This window comes from Centroberyx gerrardi, chromosome 13 (genome assembly GCF_048128805.1).
Source record: "Centroberyx gerrardi isolate f3 chromosome 13, fCenGer3.hap1.cur.20231027, whole genome shotgun sequence".
NCBI lineage: Eukaryota > Metazoa > Chordata > Actinopteri > Beryciformes > Berycidae > Centroberyx > Centroberyx gerrardi.
This window is the reverse complement of record NC_136009.1, coordinates 21,602,174-21,620,399: the sequence shown is the minus strand read 5'-3', so window position 1 is coordinate 21,620,399 and position 18,226 is coordinate 21,602,174. Positions and strand designations below refer to the sequence as shown.

General features: G+C 44.8%; 2 protein-coding genes across 3 annotated transcripts; one reads left to right on the top strand and one right to left on the bottom strand.

Moving 5' to 3' along the window:
* The first annotated feature begins 3,275 nt into the window (after nucleotides 1–3,275).
* loxl5b (lysyl oxidase-like 5b) lies at nucleotides 3,276–7,650 on the top strand. The gene is made up of 7 exons (XM_071909165.2): nucleotides 3,276–4,152; nucleotides 4,659–4,767; nucleotides 5,182–5,319; nucleotides 5,596–5,752; nucleotides 6,620–6,715; nucleotides 6,812–6,927; nucleotides 7,226–7,650. Exons 1-7 carry the CDS (start codon nucleotides 3,276–3,278, stop codon nucleotides 7,230–7,232), a joined length of 1,500 nt encoding a protein of 499 aa, XP_071765266.2. The 3' UTR covers nucleotides 7,233–7,650.
* Nucleotides 7,651–12,502: 4,852 nt separating this feature from the next.
* Nucleotides 12,503–17,913, bottom strand: LOC139919431 (uncharacterized). Of its 2 annotated transcripts, none has more exons than XM_071909169.2 (3): nucleotides 16,550–17,913; nucleotides 15,171–15,814; nucleotides 12,503–13,190 (listed from the first exon to the last, which is right to left on the bottom strand). In XM_071909169.2, the coding sequence occupies exons 1-2, from the start codon at nucleotides 17,561–17,563 to the stop codon at nucleotides 15,272–15,274; spliced, it is 1,557 nt and encodes a 518-aa protein (XP_071765270.2). In that variant the 5' UTR covers nucleotides 17,564–17,913; the 3' UTR covers nucleotides 12,503–13,190; nucleotides 15,171–15,271. The 2 variants fall into 2 exon arrangements, with proteins under 2 accessions (XP_071765270.2, XP_071765271.2); XM_071909170.2 differs by having other exon boundaries at nucleotides 12,503–13,187.
* Nucleotides 17,914–18,226: the final 313 nt, after the last annotated feature.

Genomic DNA, 18,226 nt, shown 5'->3' with positions numbered 1-18,226 from the left:
AATAAAGTTAATGGTGTAAACAATTTATTCTAAAAAGTGTCAGTGGTGGGCAACAGTAATTAAAATAAAGGGAATCATATCATAAAGCTTGCTAAAGGCCAAGATAATCCTGAACCATATCATACATTCACAGGCTTGGCAACAGAATGGCAGCCAATTTTTTTTTTTTTTTAGAAATCTTACTTGTATTGTGCGTATAATTTACACCTCCAGCTCTCTACTTTAATTAGTGAAAAAAATATTTGGAAAAAAGAAAAAAAAAAAGATTCATTGGAAAGGGGCCAATGGTAAGTCTGCGTGTAAAATGAGCTCTGAGAGCGGTTTCAAATCATTAAGTGGTTTAGCTCGCAACACTGAGGACGGGAGACTAATTTGTCACGTGTAGGCGAAGTGCAACGGCAGGACCATGTGAGTCCACCGAGAAGTGAACAAATACCAGCATGTAGCTCAAAGTTCACGCTGATTTTGGAAAAGGTTAATGTATGAATATCAAATCAGATGATCTACAGTCCCGCATTTGCCAAAAATATATCATATTTCATGAGGAATTTCCATGTAATTAAACTCAGTTTGGGCTAAAAACAAAAAAAAAAATACATTTAGACAGTATTTTGTATAAATAACTAAGTGGTGCACTCAAAGCCAGATGGAAAGCACAGTGTGATTTCGCACTAATTTGCTCTTTCAAGAAGCGCCAGACGGGATATGCCCACCTGATGGGAGGTTTACCCACAACACAGTGGAGAACTTGATTAAATCCTTTTCCAAGCACTCTTTCAGTACAGCAGCTCACCTGTATTGTCTCCCCATGATCGGTAGTATACCCTCTGGATCTATCATTTAGTTGTATACTCCTCAGAATGGAAGTGTGAGGCCTCAGGGGAAGACAACAGGTATATTCCTTGGGGGGAGGTTTCTTGTGGAGAAACCATTTTTAGACCATCATCTTCGTTAAATCTCACAAGAAGCAAAGATCTGAGCAGCCCTGGATACCTAGATTCATGGGATAAGATATATTCAAAGCGTAAAAGAATTAGTCTCACTGGTCGGCCGTATCACACAGGGAAGCTGCAGGTGTTCCATGAAAACAACCAGATGCACCAAGATATATGTGATCATTTTATTTTCAAGCACTCTTAATTTACAATAAGATTAGTTCACGTTTTTGTGGCAACAGTTGATGTGATTTGTTTACTTATTTTTTCAGGTCAGACACACAAGTAAAGACTCAATTTAACATTAATACTTACTGGCTAAATTTTTGTAAATGTCCTGCTCGGGAAGTCTTGTGCCAAACCAGTGCCGAGGATTTGTCGCTCTTATAAGTCTGGGCGGCCGCGCGGGGCGTTCCTGGACTCGACTTTGGAACAGTCTAGAGTTTCTTTTGCTAAGTATAGAAACCAGACACGCCATGTGCTTTTGCCCTATTTGGCTGAGGAAACGCACACCCTGGCAATTCTTCCGAGGGGTGACAAATGGAAGAGCACTGCATGACTCTGCTGTTCATCTGCTTGGGTATCCTATGCATTTGTGACCCACATTGAGGAGCCTAACGAGTCCCAAATCGCAGTAATATTCCTACTAGTCCTGTTGAGACTCATATGGTGTCTGTGGTGCTCATTAGAGAGTTTATACTGACCTCATTGTACTTTATGGTGTTTTTATCTCATATTGTATCACTATAATATTCCTATTGGGGCTTATACTGTCTTTCGTACTCTATAGTGAGTTCATAGCTAATGTATTGGACTTGATGGGTTAGACGGGTATTTTTTTTATCTCCTGTGCTGTCACTATAACATTCCTATATTAATAGTAATGTATAAGGACTTATAGTTTTGCTGTTATATTGTAGGCTATATTTGTAGGACTGGTATCGTTATAACGTTTACTATAGTATATAGTTCTTTTTTGTTGCTCATAGGCCCTATGTGTGCCAAAAATATGCCCATGACGCACGTTGCCAAATGCCTTTTACGCACAGCTGATCGTTGTCTTTCCCAGCTGTTTTACACTCGAATATGTCACCCATAATATCATCCATCCAATTTTTTGTCAAAGATTTGATTTTTAAGAAGAGGGATATTTTATTACCAGTATGCAAAATTGAATGAACAATCTAGGTGGGCTTGTGATCGGAAGGTCACCTGCTCGCATCCCTGGACTGGTGGGGAAAATCTGGCCGTGCAGTGAATGAGTGATGCTTGGCTGTACTGGGCAGCTCCCAGAAGTGAATATATGTAACTGTATGAATGTCAAGCAGGGAGGTGCAAAAGACCTGCAGTGAATGAATAAAAGCTAAAAAATAAATAAATAAATAAATAAATAAAAGTCCATCCATTGGAAAAGTTTGATCTAGGTCCTATACACTCTTGGAAACATCCACAGACGCTTCAAGAGCAGTAGCGTCTATGGAGAAAGTCTGCCGCCTAGTGGTGAAACTTTACACTGCACAAGGCCTCCATGAGGCATTTAAAAGTCATTGAGTTTTCCATGCGCTGTGCACAGATCATTTGAAGTGATGGGATTTGGTTTTACAATATAATTGTTAATTGTTGTTAATTGTTATTAATATGGAATCTTGATAAAATCCCCTTCATGAGACTGAAATGAAGGGGAAACAAACGGATTTTCCATCCTTCCTGGCAAATAGCAAATAATGTCAATCAGTTTATTCTAAGACGAGGATATTTAGGTTTTTAAGGTTATTTATTTTAGCAAAATTTCTCACTAGATTGGCCATGTCGGACGAAAACTTACAAATATGTCTTCTGTAGTTTATATGTTAAGTGGAATGTGTCCATCAGTCTGATGTGAAAACGAATAGAAAATGGCTTTTTACAAACGATAACCTTGTTTTCGTTTTACAATATTAAAATTCAGGGCGAATTGGTCACAGAAAATACCAGGATGAGCGGTAAAATTCAGATGACCTCAGTTGACACCCGTGCGTAAAGTTTGCTCAGTAAACGTCCTTGTGTAAGGCTTGTGTAACAGAACTTAACACGGGGAGGAATGGGTTAAACTTTCTCGTTAGAAAGTTGGACTTTCTGTGCATGCGTAAGTAACCGGGCTGAATTTGATAAAGGACCAGAAAAAAATCCAGCCCTCCTCTCCTGTTCAATTGTCAGTCAACTGATATGTTGTGCCGCTTAAGAACTGGAACGGATAGCGCGCGCTTGCTTTTCATCCACTTTCCACAAAACAGTGTGTGCAATACATGTCATAAGCTGACTTATCTGTGACTTCAGAGGATTTTAACAAGTTTTACTGCCATGGCAAAATGGTCAATTTTATCTTTATACTTTCTCCAAGGACTGGTCCCGCTCATCACCGGGCAGCAACCTCAGCGCACTGGCCCTTGGCGGCACCGGATTCAGTGGGAAAACAACGGGCAGGTATACAGTTTAATGAGCACTGGGTCAGAGTACCACGCTCCGGTACGGTCCAGAAGCCAGTCGAGGGTCTACGTGAGCAGCAGGAGAGATGGCACCGGCTGGAACCCCGTGCCCGGAGCGCACGAAGGAACAGCGCACAGGAGAACCGGACAGTCTGAGCCAGGATCAATTGCACTTGGACACGACGGCAGACAACATGCACCCGTTAACGGTCGTGCGTCAGGGGCCAGACAGCAGCCTGAGCTCCCTCACCGACAAAGGGTTGCAGGTTATCCGGGCGCACGGCGCTATAATCCAGAATACACCAACAGAATCAATGCCTCAGCACCGGCGAGTTTTACTGACTTCTTGGGCAGCGGGGTGCCCAGAAGAGGAGGTGTTGTCTCTCAGGATGCTACTGGACAACGCAGAGGCAGCGAGCCAGGGCCTGGCGCGGAGTACCAGCAGTTACGCGCGGTGCCAGAGGCAACGTCTGTCTCCAGGCAACCCGCGCAGCCGGACCTCTCCATTTCAGAATATCCCACAACTTCTGAAAGGGAATCTGCAGCACCCGCTCCTTTCCCTGCGCCTAGTGAGGATGCTTCAAACGAGCCAACCACTAACGCGGAGGACATGGTTAACGACGACCCTCGAAACCCGTTCAAAAACCACAGGAATTCTGTTTTCTACAACATGTATCCCTCCAGAGGAAGGTCAGTGGCTCGCACGCGTCGTCCGCCTGGCACAGGACATGGAACAAGATATTTCCAAAATGGTAAGAATCTGCCTTAATCCACTTGGAATGAGCTGGGCCAGTTTACTTGACATGGATTTAGGATGGTCTTAGACTAACATGATGGTCCAGTGGGTGTCTCAATTGGGAAAAAACGCTATTCAATCAAAACAACCATTATTACATAAAACAGGCAATATAGGATTAGATTTAACCAATTTCTGTGAAACCAGCATTTTAAATATGGCTTTATGAACATTTTAAACCCAGTTTGCACAGCCCCAAACTTCTTTGGGTATACTGAGAGGAAAAAGTTGAATGACAAGGAGGGAAAAAATCTTATTCTGGGCTGTGGATCCCGGAATGATGGTTCAAGAATGTAAAACATCTTGAATTACGCCAACGAACACAAACATACTACAGCTGGTCCTTTATTTTCAAACAGGAAACCATATTTGTTCTGTCTTAGTGGATTGTCTGAAATCGACAGCATTAAGTTCGCAGAGATAACAAACAAAAAAGATTGTCCCTTTAATCTCCTTCCACAGGATTGCCAGACCTGGTCCCGGACCCCTATGCCATCCAGGCAGGTGCTTACATCCAGCGTATGCAGATGTATGCTCTACGCTGTGCAGCAGAGGAGAACTGTCTAGCCAGGTAATCTAAGGTGCCAAACCCAATTCACTTCTTCAGTACACACACAGAGACACGTAGACACAGATGCAGACACACAGACACAGACAGGCACACACACACACACAGTTATTTCCTTTTTTTACTGTGGTAGGAGAACTTTCAATTGTGTTAGCACAACTTTTGATTGTGTTAGGATAACTGTGTTCAAATAACTTCTGGTGATAGAGTTAGGATTACTGTTTGATCACATTATGGAGCAATGATCCTCCAACATGATGTCCTGCCAAGACATAAATGTTCTGGATTGGTTTTCCCAAAAGCATTTAGCACAATGGAACAAAACCTTTGCGCTCGGTTGCTTTTGAGAAAACCAGGAGTTCAGCCAGTCGCACTTTCCAACACAGCTTATGCCCGTTTCCTTGTGATCCCTCCAAGGTCGGCATATGGACCCACAGTGCGAGACATCGACTACAGAGTCCTGCTGCGGTTCCCACAGAAAGTGAAGAACCAAGGAACGAGCGACTTCCTTCCTGTGAAGCCGAGATACCAGTGGGACTGGCACAGCTGTCACCAGTGAGTTTGTTAAGCCTGGAAGAGAACTGAAACGACCACACACCAGTTAAAAACTTGTGATTAACATTCAGCTCTGATAACTCGAAATTCCTCGCTAAAACCATAATCCTGCGACCTTAAGGACATTCTTACATTCTGTACAAGCCATGCCACAAGAAAGAAGTTCTTATTCTATTCTATTCTATTCTATTCCATTCTATTTTATTCTTTACCTTCTTCCTACAACAAATCATGATACCAATAATCCCCATCCCCTCGCCCCGTCCCCACCCTCAGGCACTTCCACAGCATGGACGCCTTCAGTAACTACGACCTGCTGGATGTCATTACTGGGCGAAAGGTGGCCGAGGGACACAAGGCCAGTTTCTGCCTGGAGGACACGGGCTGCGAGGCCGGCTTCAGGAGACGCTACGCCTGCACAGCTCATACACAGGTGAAGAACATCTACATTTTAGGCATTTAGATTATACTCTTATGCTTAAAATGATATATAACAAAAACATTTTTTGTCCTCAGGAAGTTCATGTATGCTAGAAAAGTGTTAGATAAAGAAATAAGACAGAGTGAAAAGGTTACTTTTTTTTTCATGGGTGCAGATTGAAGTTTTAGTTAATCTCACTGGTTGAGGTAAACCTCAATGGGCAGAGCCAAAGAACCACAGTTTTTCAGAGCCCATGCTAGCTGATGGGCAAACTTTATGGGAAAGTAGGAACTCTGGTCAAAACATGACTAAAAAATATAAATGGTAATGACTTCTTTTTTCAGTCATGTCCATGGTGTCCATGATGTTGGAAGGTCAGCAGCTAGCTAACTAGCTTACCTAAATAGCTTTGGGCTAGTATGGCTAGTTTGAACTTGGAAGTTCAGCTAGGCTAACTAGTTAACCTAGATAACTCTGTCTGGCTACATTGCCATTTTAGTAATAAGAACGCTATACCACCTCTCTTACCTCTTGCCTTTTTCACTGGGCTTCAGTCTAATGTTACTTAGCCAGCAAAACTGTTGCTAGGCTCCGCCCATTAAGGTTTAACTCAACCAATGAGATTTTTTCTGCACCTCTGATTGAACATCCTAAGGATGCAAGAATATTTGTTATATCTATTGTCTGGGCACTGTGAGTTTGACCCTTGCACTCCTTCCTATTGGTTACTGTAACTGTTCTGCCTCCAATACATTTTTGTGTAACTAAAACTCCAATCTGCTTCATTTGCATTACTTGCTGTAAGACTGGTCAAAGTAGTCTGATGAGTCTTTCTGATTCCATGCTAAAACATACTGTGGGGTTTTGTTTGGATTGCAGGGATTGAGCCCAGGATGCCATGACATCTATGCTGCCAACATTGACTGTCAGTGGATTGACATCACTGACGTACCTCCAGGAAACTATATCCTAAAGGTAACGTGTCACATTAGAATTTGTATCTATTGGCCTTCAGCCGTTTATGGATTTTTCTCACAACATGGCTGTCAAACATTTTTATTATATTTTCAGGTTACTGTCAACCCCAATTTCCACGTCCAAGAGTCAGACTTCACCAACAACATAGTGAGATGTGATATCACATACACAGGAACCTACGTCCAGACACGCAACTGTCGAGTAGCAAGGTACTGCAAGACTGTTTCTGTGTTGAACATGAATACGCTGTAGAGTCAAACTGATGTAGCAAAACAATTCATACCCTTTATCTAGCTCAACTTAAAATGAATATAAAGAATCATATCAAATCAAATCTAATTTATTTATGGAGCAGCCTCTACAAAGAAAAGGATACAATCAGTTCAGCTGAGACAAGGGAAAAACAGTCAAATGTCAGTTTTAAGATACAGTATCAGGCAGATGTTTGTGTGCATGTGTAGATCAGGACATTTACATGTTCATATCTGTCTATCTTTCTGTTTTTAGGGGTTGAAACCTTCAGTTCCTGGACTATTCTGAGCTGCTTTGTGGCAAGCATCCCTCCATGTACTGTATAGCAACGACAACACTCTGACTAATAATGTAATTAGTAAAGCGCCTAATACAGGCGTTATAATTGTTTTATAATTCTGAGCTACATTCCTCCCATTGTTTCTTGTGTTGCATTTATCGGTAATACATGCAAAATCTGTTTACATTGATTTTTTTAAACTATATGTTTTTAGTAAGACCATCAGATTTCCATGGTAATGTATTTTTACTGATGTGCCATAATCCATTACTGAGGGACATTTTCTGTATCTCCTTTGGCCTTGAAAATGGAATAGAAGTACTGTGCTTACATTATATTTTTATTGCTTGAATGTTGTGTTTTTCTGCTTTGTGTTGTTGTGTGCACATCATTTAGTTTGTTCCAGTTTTATTTAACCACTTGGTGGTCATATTAGTAAATTGCAAATAACTATTTTTATGTTAAGTATTAAGAGTAGTATGTTGGAATATCTTTATGTGTGTGTATGACTGGGTGAATGCAAAATATGGGAAACTGTTCTGTAAAACTGTTTATATTGCTAAAACATTGTTGATTATATTTTTCTGGGTTATTCTGATGGTGTGCTGGATTTAATACAATAAACATGGCGAGGAGTACGTTTATTATCATGAGACATTTTTCCCCCTTCTTTTGAATGATAGCCAAAGGCATCGGCTCAAATTTCGGAAAATGCCAGAATATCACATTTTCCCCGAGTTTAGCAGCTGATCTCTGAAGATTGTCACTGGGATTGTAGATGCGTGTCTTAGTTTTATTATGAAAATGCCAAGGACCGGTGAAGAGAGGGTTCTTTTCACAGTTTCAAGCCCTCTACTTCAGCATAAAAAAAAAAGAGCTGTTCATATATTTCACCGCTCTACAGGGTTGAGTGAGTATTCCTTCCTCGTCCTGTTGAGTGGAGGGCATTGCTGCGAGTGGTGCGTGCAGATTGTGCCGACAGCGCCCGGCCTCAGAGACAAACAGGCCTGCAGGCAGAAGCTGGCGGCATGTTTGCTGACAGACCGCTGTGAAGACACAACCCCGAGGATCTTATACTGCCATGTCATATCTACTAAAGCACAGCCAGAGCAGAATGAATGGGGGCCTTTTCTCTCCCTCTCCACCTCTCTCTCTCTCTCTCTTTCTCTGTGCTTGTAAATGGGAGTGTAGCCCAGCTGCTAGTAAAAGGCTCCTTCCTGGCCTACATTACATTGCATCATAGGTTCATTCATGTCCATAGGGAATTGTCTGGGACGACACAAGTTTTAATGGCGCCGGGAGGATTTTGTTTGAGTGGGAGGGTTGATACAAGCCACCAGAGAATATCTTCAACGAGTCATTCAAAGATGTTTTTACCGAGGACAAATCTGTTTTTGCAACAACCACTAGACTGTTTCAAATACATTTTGCAGCACAAGAATCAAATGAGGAACACCCAACCTACGTACAATGTATTCACTGTATGGAGTGGGTAGCGCTTCCACTCATTCAAAGATGTTTTTACCTAGGACAAATCGCTCTTTGAAACAGCAGCATTACATGGCATCCATGAAGAATGAATTGAAAAACACCCAAGATGCAGACAATGTATGCACTGTTGGGACATACAGATGGAGGATATTTACAACGAGCAGAGAGCAGAGTCTCGGCCTGAGTAAGAAAGCGAACTGGGAAGATTAAGGGCAATTGAAATGGTTTACACTGGACTCCGCCAAGGTGCGTCCATGCCAGAATAGATTGTCTATGTTATTGAAAGTGTCTGGAAAATCCCCCCCAACTCCTCTTTAGTCCACTCCATTCCAGCCTGTCTAGGAATTCCAGGACAATATTTACAGTACAGTGACAATCTCAGCAAAGGATCACAGTGCTGCAGGGGTGAAGTTTGAGAGTCGCTCCAACAGAAGTCGATTGATTCAAGCCATAGGGGCATCACACATTGTATACCCTGATCTAACGAGCCAATTAGATGCTCAGTGTTTGGGTGACTTTGTGCCTCGCGACTCAGCTGGTGCTTCAAGCTGGGCTGTTCCTTTTTGGACCGGCATGTCATTTCAAACATGTCATGCTGTAGAGAAGACAGCGGCTGTTTGCTCAGCTGTGGGGCTTGCAGACATCTGGACCGCTCTCTCTCTCTCTCTCTCTCTCTCGTTAGCCTTACACAAGCACACCGTGCTGCTGGCAGAGGCAGGCTGGCACCCTTCACCTGGCCACGCCTCATCGAAACCTCGTTACCCCAACAAATACAGTCCAGCGTACAGGTAGGTAAGGTGAGGACGGAGGTAGACTGTTGTCCTGCCAGCTGCCTGCGGCCTACCTCATCCCGCTACACTGAAAAGTGCTGCGGAAAACGGAGACATTTTCCGGATGCATCTGCACGTAGGTGGGCTGTTTGGAAAGGTTATGGAGGCCGGGGTTTGGTATTTGCAGGTCATATTTCAACAAAGCGGGGCCACGTGAGGCGGGAGGACGCAGCGGTGGAACGTGCTCGGCCGAAAGGAGCGTCTTTCTTGACAGAGGCCGGTTTAGGCACGGAGCAGAGAAATTCCTCAGCAGTTCTGTCATCTCATTGAGATTAAGAAGAGTGCTGAGTTCAGCTGTAGCGCAGTGAGAGTGTGGAGGGCCCAGACCACCAGACAGACAGACGCACCTGGCCGCTTCCTCGCCGGGGTCACTTACATAACCGGCAGACGCCGCATTCAACATACAGTGCAAACCTGCTCGCAAATGTGGAGGCTGAAGACTCCCATCATATGTCAAGACACAACACAGAACAGTCATCTGTGAGTGGGACTGATGATGAATTCTGTTTCTGTTTCCAGCTGGGTGGTACTGTGACTTGGGTGGTATTTGGAGGGAAGGCTCAAAGGATTTGCTGTTCTTTGATTGTTGATCCACTGTTCTGTCTGTCTTAAGCTCTTCATCTTTCACTTCAAACACTTGTATTAATTTTTTCTTAGAGACGGCCTTTTTTGTGCACTTTCATCCCCCAGAAACAAGCCCCAGTCAAACTGGAGATGACAAAACTGTGCTTTGATTGTGAGAGTCTCATTTCTTGGCATCAAAAGCTAGCACACACAAGGATTTTTACAATATGAATTTCTTGTTTGACCGTCTTTGAAATAATGTGTGGTTTGTTGCCTTGAATGAGAAATTGAGAATTAATAATTGATCACAAACAATGAATTGTAGTTTTGAGTTAAACCCATTCACCTAATTTTGTTGCTTTGTCTCAAATGTGTTTGCTGGTCGTAAAGGAAAGTGAGCATCGATGACAACATGTTCTTGTGTGTGATATCCAGGTTATTATTAGGTTGGTTCCTTTCAAAATGTAATTTGTCAGAGATTACTAATTACCTGCTTCACATTATAATTCATAATCTCAAGGTCAGTAATGCAATCTGATTACTTTCAGTTACTTTTGGGTTAATTTACCTGCAAAATCAATAGAATATGAAGAAAAACAGACAATTCGTCTAAATTTACAGACATTATCATCACCATGTACAACAATGATTAACCATCATTTTAATTTGGATCCAGCATCACACAACTTTCACAACCAAAATGTCCTTTGTCCCTTTAAGGACGTCTCCAACTAATCCAACAAGTAATCACCTGTATTTTCATATGTAACTGTAATCTGATCACTGTGTTTTTCCAGTCTGATTAACAGATTGTGAATCAAGCTGCTGTGATTCAATTGCATGGCATTACCCAAACGCTGGTGGTACCTTTCCATGACTGACCCTGCGTTTTACATGGCTTATTAGCACCCAGCTGTTGTTCAGGACTGGAGCATGTCCTCTGAGACAAAGACCGCGGTTGTTCAGTATGTAGTTTTCCGTCCAGAACCTAAACACACCGGAGAAGAATACACTTTTGCACAAGCGGCGCACACCTGTGGTATTAATAGCACGAGGGCATCCGACTCATGTATTATTTTTGGTTGGAGGAGACAAACGGGAGGTGGCGGCACTGAGAGTCGGTGTTGTTCTTGGTCCGAGACTCTGTCTGACATACCAGAGTCATTCCACTATTTACAAAGGAGGCACGGCCAGCAGCTCAGCCGGTGTGCCTTCTGTCTGACAAGATTAATAGAGAGTGTATGCGGAAAGGCACACACTTGGACAGCAGGGCATGGCCTTGCTCAGAGCCCACTGGGCTTTAAGTGCCTCAGACATTATCTGAGATCCAGGCCTCCAGACTCGAGAGTGACTGCTTGGAGGATTGATGGGTGTTTCATGATCTGTACTTGGTATTCGTACAGCGTTCTGCACAAGACTTTTCATAACAGATGTTTGTTTTAAGAGATAGTTTTTACGTGAGGAGAATGGCTGAAAGGAAGCTCTTTTACGGAGTCACAGCTTTTATCTCACTGACAAAACAGGCCTCTCCTATGAATAGCAAGTGAAGTGATGTTGTATCTGGAATGTGTGAGATATTCCTACACAGTTCATGACCAAGCCATGACAAATATTTAGGTTTTGCTTATGCAAGAGAATGCTGAATTCAGCAGAGCACACAATGAAGTGGCACACATTTATTCCAGCATTTCTGATTAATTAGCCTGTCCTCTTATCAACTCATGATGAACTAGGACGTGTGGGGGACACAAAACTTGATTGGTGGCGTTGACAAGTAATAATGGCTGACCTTGCCCATCTCTAACCTTCACTGGCTTATCGACTTCTCACAACCTCGCTTCTCACTCACCATCACAACACAATCACTCTAACCTACAGGACACAGACAGTTAGTGACGAAGTGGCCAGGTGAGTTAACAGTTTGGAGTCGGACCTCATCTGTCATCCGTCAACATGGCTTGGCATCAGTGATACAGAGAGAAAGAGAGACAGAGAGAAAGAGAGGGAGAAATGTTTTGTGAGGTCGATGGATTATAATTCGAGGCGGGCGCAATGGGAGAGAGAGAGGCGAGAGGGCGATGTGCTCCGATAACAGCAGGAGTTTGTGAGAGTGGAGTGGTGAAAGTCTCAGACAAGATTTAAACAAACAGAGACGCAGACGCTGGCCGGACCGGTCCAGGACACAGCAGCGTCCTGACAGAATAAGGCCACGAGAGATCACACACTGCCATCTTCAGATCAGCCCGAGAAATATTCTCACAACTTCTACAACCATTTGGGACACACACTTAGTTCATTAGGCTCACTGCAGCTGCAAGAGATAATGCATAAATTATTTCCCAGATGCAGATGTAATGAAATGCTGGCATCATTTCCTTTATTTCATGTACAAATGTGGGACATTCAGCGGTCAATGCAACATCTCTAGAATTAGATAATTGAGACAATGTCAGAATGATTTGTATGAGAAAAGTACAGAACAATCCATTGCATGGCAATGTAATTCTTAGGTCTTCATTCACAACTTCCCCGTCCCCTTCTCTGGTTTTTCTTTGGTCATGTAACAACCATGGATGTAGTGGAGAGTAAACCAACCTAAACTTTTTATTTGTGAAACAGAGTTTTCCACCTTTTTAAGATAATATATACCTTAATAATATAAAGTCATAGCATACATTATGTTAGGTAGTATCAGACTGGTGTAACCTGCATGAAAATAGGATTTGTTTTCAATAAAACACAAAATAAATTAATACTGTCATGAAAAAGTACCTTTTTGTTTATATTGGTGGTTGTTGGGTGGGAGTTTATGGTTTACTTCTCTTATTATGTGCCACTACATCACTAGTAACAACACAAGTATAAACTGTCAGAGGGGTTGGACCGGGAAAGGTTTTACTGCCGCTCTTACTCCCTCCACGCTTCTGTGCATCACATGCTTGCATAACACAGCAGCTTGACTCTTGGGGGAGTTTTCCCTTGGAAATATCCCCACCTTCAGGCCGAGCTCTGTTTTCCACCGGTTGACAGCTTGTCTCAGTGGCATCAGCTCCTGCTGGAAACATCATAAAAAAAAAACATCATTTAAATTCAGAACCCTGCAGTGAGCCCCTGTAGCTCCCCGATGAAATACGTGTCATTCATTCTTCTTTTCAAGGCTGTTCCTTTAACGTCGTTCATTGATGGAGCTGCAGAGAAAGGAGGATGCTAATCTGGGAGGGTTCATCCCTACTGTAAGTGAGGTGTGTGTGTGTGTGTGTGTGTGTGTTTGTGTGTTTGTGAGTCATATGGCCTTGCTGGCTGAGGAGCACTATAAACATGCTTTATCATAATTGTGCTGTGGGAAGGTGTGTGTGTGTGTGTGTGTGTGTGTGTGTGTGTGTGTGTGTGTGTGTGGTTGGATTGCTTAGTACAGAATCTGTTGTGCTAGCCAGTTTACCATTGAACCTCAACTGAGTGACTAATTCAGATGATTCAAGCCGTTAAAATCTCAACAGCACTGATGCTTTTATAAAGACTTTAACAGTGAAAAGGAAGGAGAGTGATGAACAGAAAAGATGCGTTATACTTCCAGCTAATTAAACCCATTAAAACCAAGGGATGCCAACCCATTCTTAAACACAAGCAACACATGCACAGTAGATCTGTTTCTCAGAAATCTCCTGTTTGAAAGCCTTGACCTGAAGTTGCAGCCTGCGCTCGTCTCTTATAACCGACTCTCTCTCTCTGTCTCTCTCTCTCTCTCTCTGTCTCTGCCTCTCTCTCTCTCTGTCTCTCTCTGTCTTTCTCTCTCTCTCTCTCTCTGCAGCAGCAGTGTGGAGAGCTGCTCGGCACGGTGAACGCTGTGCGGTAGTGCTCGTGTTTGTACGGACATCACAAATATAACGAGAGTTTGCCTCATTCCAGTCTGGCACTTGGCCAGGGGTTTTATGATTAAAACCAGATTGTGCTTGCCCAACTCAGAGAGGCCAGAAAAATAGATTGCAGTTACGCATACTCCGCACAAGAGGGAAGCGTCCACACAGAAACATGCACATGTCTTTAAAAAGGTGGACTTTTTGGGGATACTTGTATATCTGCTGTTTGATTTAGAGCTCGGAGGGACTGTTTGAACCTTGTTATCTTGTTATAACAGTGAGCGCACTTTTAGTTCACGTTAGTAATGATACATCTCAATTGCACAAGAGGGAAGGTTGAGTTCCTTGAGTCAAGCCTGTACACAAAATTATGCCAATTCTGAGTCATAGCTATTATCATCCTATAAATATAATGACGCCTCTTTTGTGTCAAATGATTCAAATCGAGCGGCTGTGGGGTCTTCCTGTGCCAAAAACTACTGAGCTCCAGCCAACTCTCAGTTCCCTACAAGTCATGACTAAGTTACACTGCAAAAAATGTCCATCTGAACAAGATTTTATCTTCCATTCTGTCTTTAGATCGTTGAATTATTGATCGTTTTCATTGAAACAGATGAGAAAAACTGACAAGGGGGTTTAGTTGTACTTTTTTCAACACGCCATAACTTATTTTGAAAATTGTCTTTGAAAATATTTGGAAATAAGGCTGATCGCTCTACTTGGTTTGCATAAAAAAAAAAAAACTTTTTCAAGAAAATTCTTCAAAACTAGTTGAATATTCCTTTAGCAAGTGAAATGATCTCAGTCTGTTGGCTGATTTTGTCTACTTGTGTAATTTAAACTACAACTGAAGTTTCAGGACTGAATACTAAATTTAATCTCTTGTGAAGACGGACACGTTTTGCAGTGTAGTGAAGACCGGGAAATCATGTGACATCAACAAAAGCAGACACATTACTCCCTCCCGCCCACACACACACCACACACACACCACACACACACACACACACACACTTACTCTTTGTGTAACGGGGGGGGAATCACTGCAATTCATTTACTGACTTAGAAGCCTACGCTGCCAGTAAACATGGCAAACGTCATCGGCTACGAGCACTGACGGAAACATCAACATTGTAAAAGAAAAAAACCCATCAAAGTCCGCTTGTATGTGAACTTACCATGAGTTGTTCCCCTGCCTGGTCCCACTCTGACCTCCACTCTCTGCAGCAGGGTCTCATGTTTCAGGCCCCCATGGCACTGGGGCAGACCACCCCCTCCTTCACACCATGCTGGTGCTCTGCCGGCCTCCTCTCCCGGGGTAGGCAGGGGTCCTCACGGGGTTGGGAGGCGGGTACGGCCCCTTCCCGCACCTCCCGTTTTGGGGGTACGGCGGAGGCTTCTGAGTTCTGGAACTGGAGGTACTGTTCCCTATGATGACCTTAGGGTCCAGGGTCCGCGGGGGAGGGGGCTCTGGGTGGGTGTGGCCGACGTGGTTGGAGTCTCTGGGGGGGTACAGGTGGGGCGGGTGGCCGTTTACGCCATGGTTGATGTCTTTACTGTGGCTAGCCGGGGCGACGCGGCTGGTTTTGACGACAGACGCCGTGTGGACAGGGGAGGGAGAGCTAGTTCTTAGGATGATGCAGTCCTCGTCGATGTGCTGCGACACCTGGAGCGGACCAGGCTTGTGATTGGGCACCAGGGCCATGCTGAGGTCTCCAGGGTGGGAGGGGCCGTGAAAGTTACTGGGTCCCCCCTGGGTGATACTGGGCCCCCCCTCACCAAGGTCAATGTTCGCTGTCAGACGATCAATCTGCTGAACCACCTGAATGACAATAGAGAGGGTCAATACGTATCCATACACACACTGTACCAAAGACAAAGTTTCTCCTGACCATGCAACTATGCTGAAGAAGTAATCAACTATCCAATCGATCATTCAAATCAAGGCAGATTTATCTAGATGTCTTTTGTTTCCAATTCTGTCTCAATTTGCATCCATGATGTAGATTTTCTTTCTGTTTTTTGATGGTGCTGCAATACAATGCTAGGCCTTGCACAGAGGCATTCAACTGTGAGTCCATGCTATTTTACAGCTGCGTGCAAAATGGATACTGTAAAAGCAAGGCATAATTTAGTAACAGTCTCAAGCCAGGCTTTTTAATGTGCTGCCCGGAATGCTGCCAATTTCAGCAGCTTTCTGCAAAAGGTCAGTGCAAATCGCTCTCAATCAATGCTTCGGCAAGAGATGATGAGTGAGTCACAAACAATACAGTCAGCATGTACACGCACATGGAGGCACTCTCATGAACGCACGTGGACACACACACACACACACACACAGAAGCACACACAGACACACACAAGTCATGTCAAACTGACCTGTAACTGTTTTTGTGAGCTTCTGAGCTTTATGTGAATGGTTTTAAATGTCACATTTACATTTGATCATCTACAAAAGACTTGAGACATCTGAGCCCGACTCAGACCTTCATGTCAACAGACCCCATGTAAACACAAACCCAAGGTATTTACACAACTTTTAATAGGCCCCTCCTACCTCTTTCATCTCCACGTGAACCTGCTTCAGACCCCCCAGCACGTCTTCCAGGTCTGTGACCACTTGTCGGATCTGATCCCGGACCGAATCCTGTCTCCCCTTCTGCTTCGCTACGTCCGAACCCTGGCGCTGGTGGTGGCTGTTAGCTGCGGGTTTCAAGGGTTCGTGGCTGGAGGTGCCAGGCGGAGGGACGCAGGGCCCCTTCCGTCTGCTCTGGTTCAAGTGTTTCTGCGGGACTTCGGTGGAGAAGAAACCCTTGTGAGAGGCGTCGCGTCCATTACAGCCCTCCTCTGATCCACCCTTCAATCTGCTCCGGTCCTGATGGCCATCTCTTTCCTCCACTCCCTCATAGCACACAGGCCTCGGCCCACAGTGGCCATTGGGCATGTGCAAATGACCTGCTTGGGGACCGTGTGTGTGCGGCTCCAAATGATAGTGTTCGGCTGCGCATCCCCAGCCCCCCTCCTCCTTCTCCTCCTCCTCGGAGACATACTTGACCGTCCGTCTGTGTCTGTGGGCCTGACCTCTGACCTGGGTGGGTGGGAGTGGCTGCGGCGGCTGCCCGGTGTTAAAGGGGCGTACCCTCGCGTCACCCCACGCCACACAGCCACACTGTTCTCTGACAGGCGGGTAGTGTCTCGCCCCGGGCTCCGGCGGGCAGTTCCACTGGGCAGGGTTCAGGTCCCAGGGGTAGTTTTGGCTCAGGTCGTCTGGCTGGCTGTAGGGGCCCGGCCCTGCGAACACAGGCCTCCTCTGTGGGCTGCGATGACCGCTCCTCTCAGCCCTGTCCACTGCGAAAGCTCTCCCTCCTACGTCTTTAAGCCGAGGAGCCTGGATGTCTCTCCTGCGGTCCAGCGATGGGTGGTCCGCTTGCGTCGGTGTGGGCCGGTATCCTGGCCCGCCGTGGTGGGGGGGGAACGGCGGCTCATAGTGGACGCAGTGGTGGCACTGGCAGGGGGTGTTGTGCTGAAGAAACCGGTGGTGTCCCGCTGCCCGTGTGCCGTCTGTGTACATGTCCAAAGGAGTCCAGAGGCTTGTGTGGAAAACGCCTTAGAAAACAACTGGTTTCCTCCCCTCCCAGCTCTCTCCAGCCCAGTCATTCACTCACTCTGTTTTCCTCATCTGCGTCTTTCCCACAAGAAAACTTTTCTTCAGCTCTCTTTTTTTTTGTGCCCAAGACTTCTCCCTCCCTCCCCTTCCTTCCTGGCCGTTGTTTCCCTTTTTTCTCTCCTGGAGTTGTTAATTTCAGCACCCTTCCTTTCTTTCCCTGGACCTCCTTCTCCTACTTCTTCTAACTTTTTCTTACTCCTTCTTCCTCCTCACCCTGTAGCCCTCTCTCCTGCACGGGGCCCCTCTCCACCTCCCTCCTTCTCCCTCTCTCTCTCTCTCTACCTCTCCCGCCTCGTTGTTCTGTCTCATTTGCTGCTGCAGGCTTCCCGTCTCTCTCTCTCTCTCTCTCTCTCTCTCTCTCTCCCGCACTTGGCTGTGTATTTCCCGTTTCCTCCCCTCCCCACCCGCTCTCCTCTGTTTCTCCACCTCTTACTCCGTCTCTTGCCTCTGGTATATTCTCTCACACAGTCGGCTGTACCTGAAATTCTGAAATCCTTCTTTCCTCTCCACCTGAAATCCAGCTGCCTTGTGCGGCTCCTCCGGCAAAAGACGGCGGCTCCATACAGG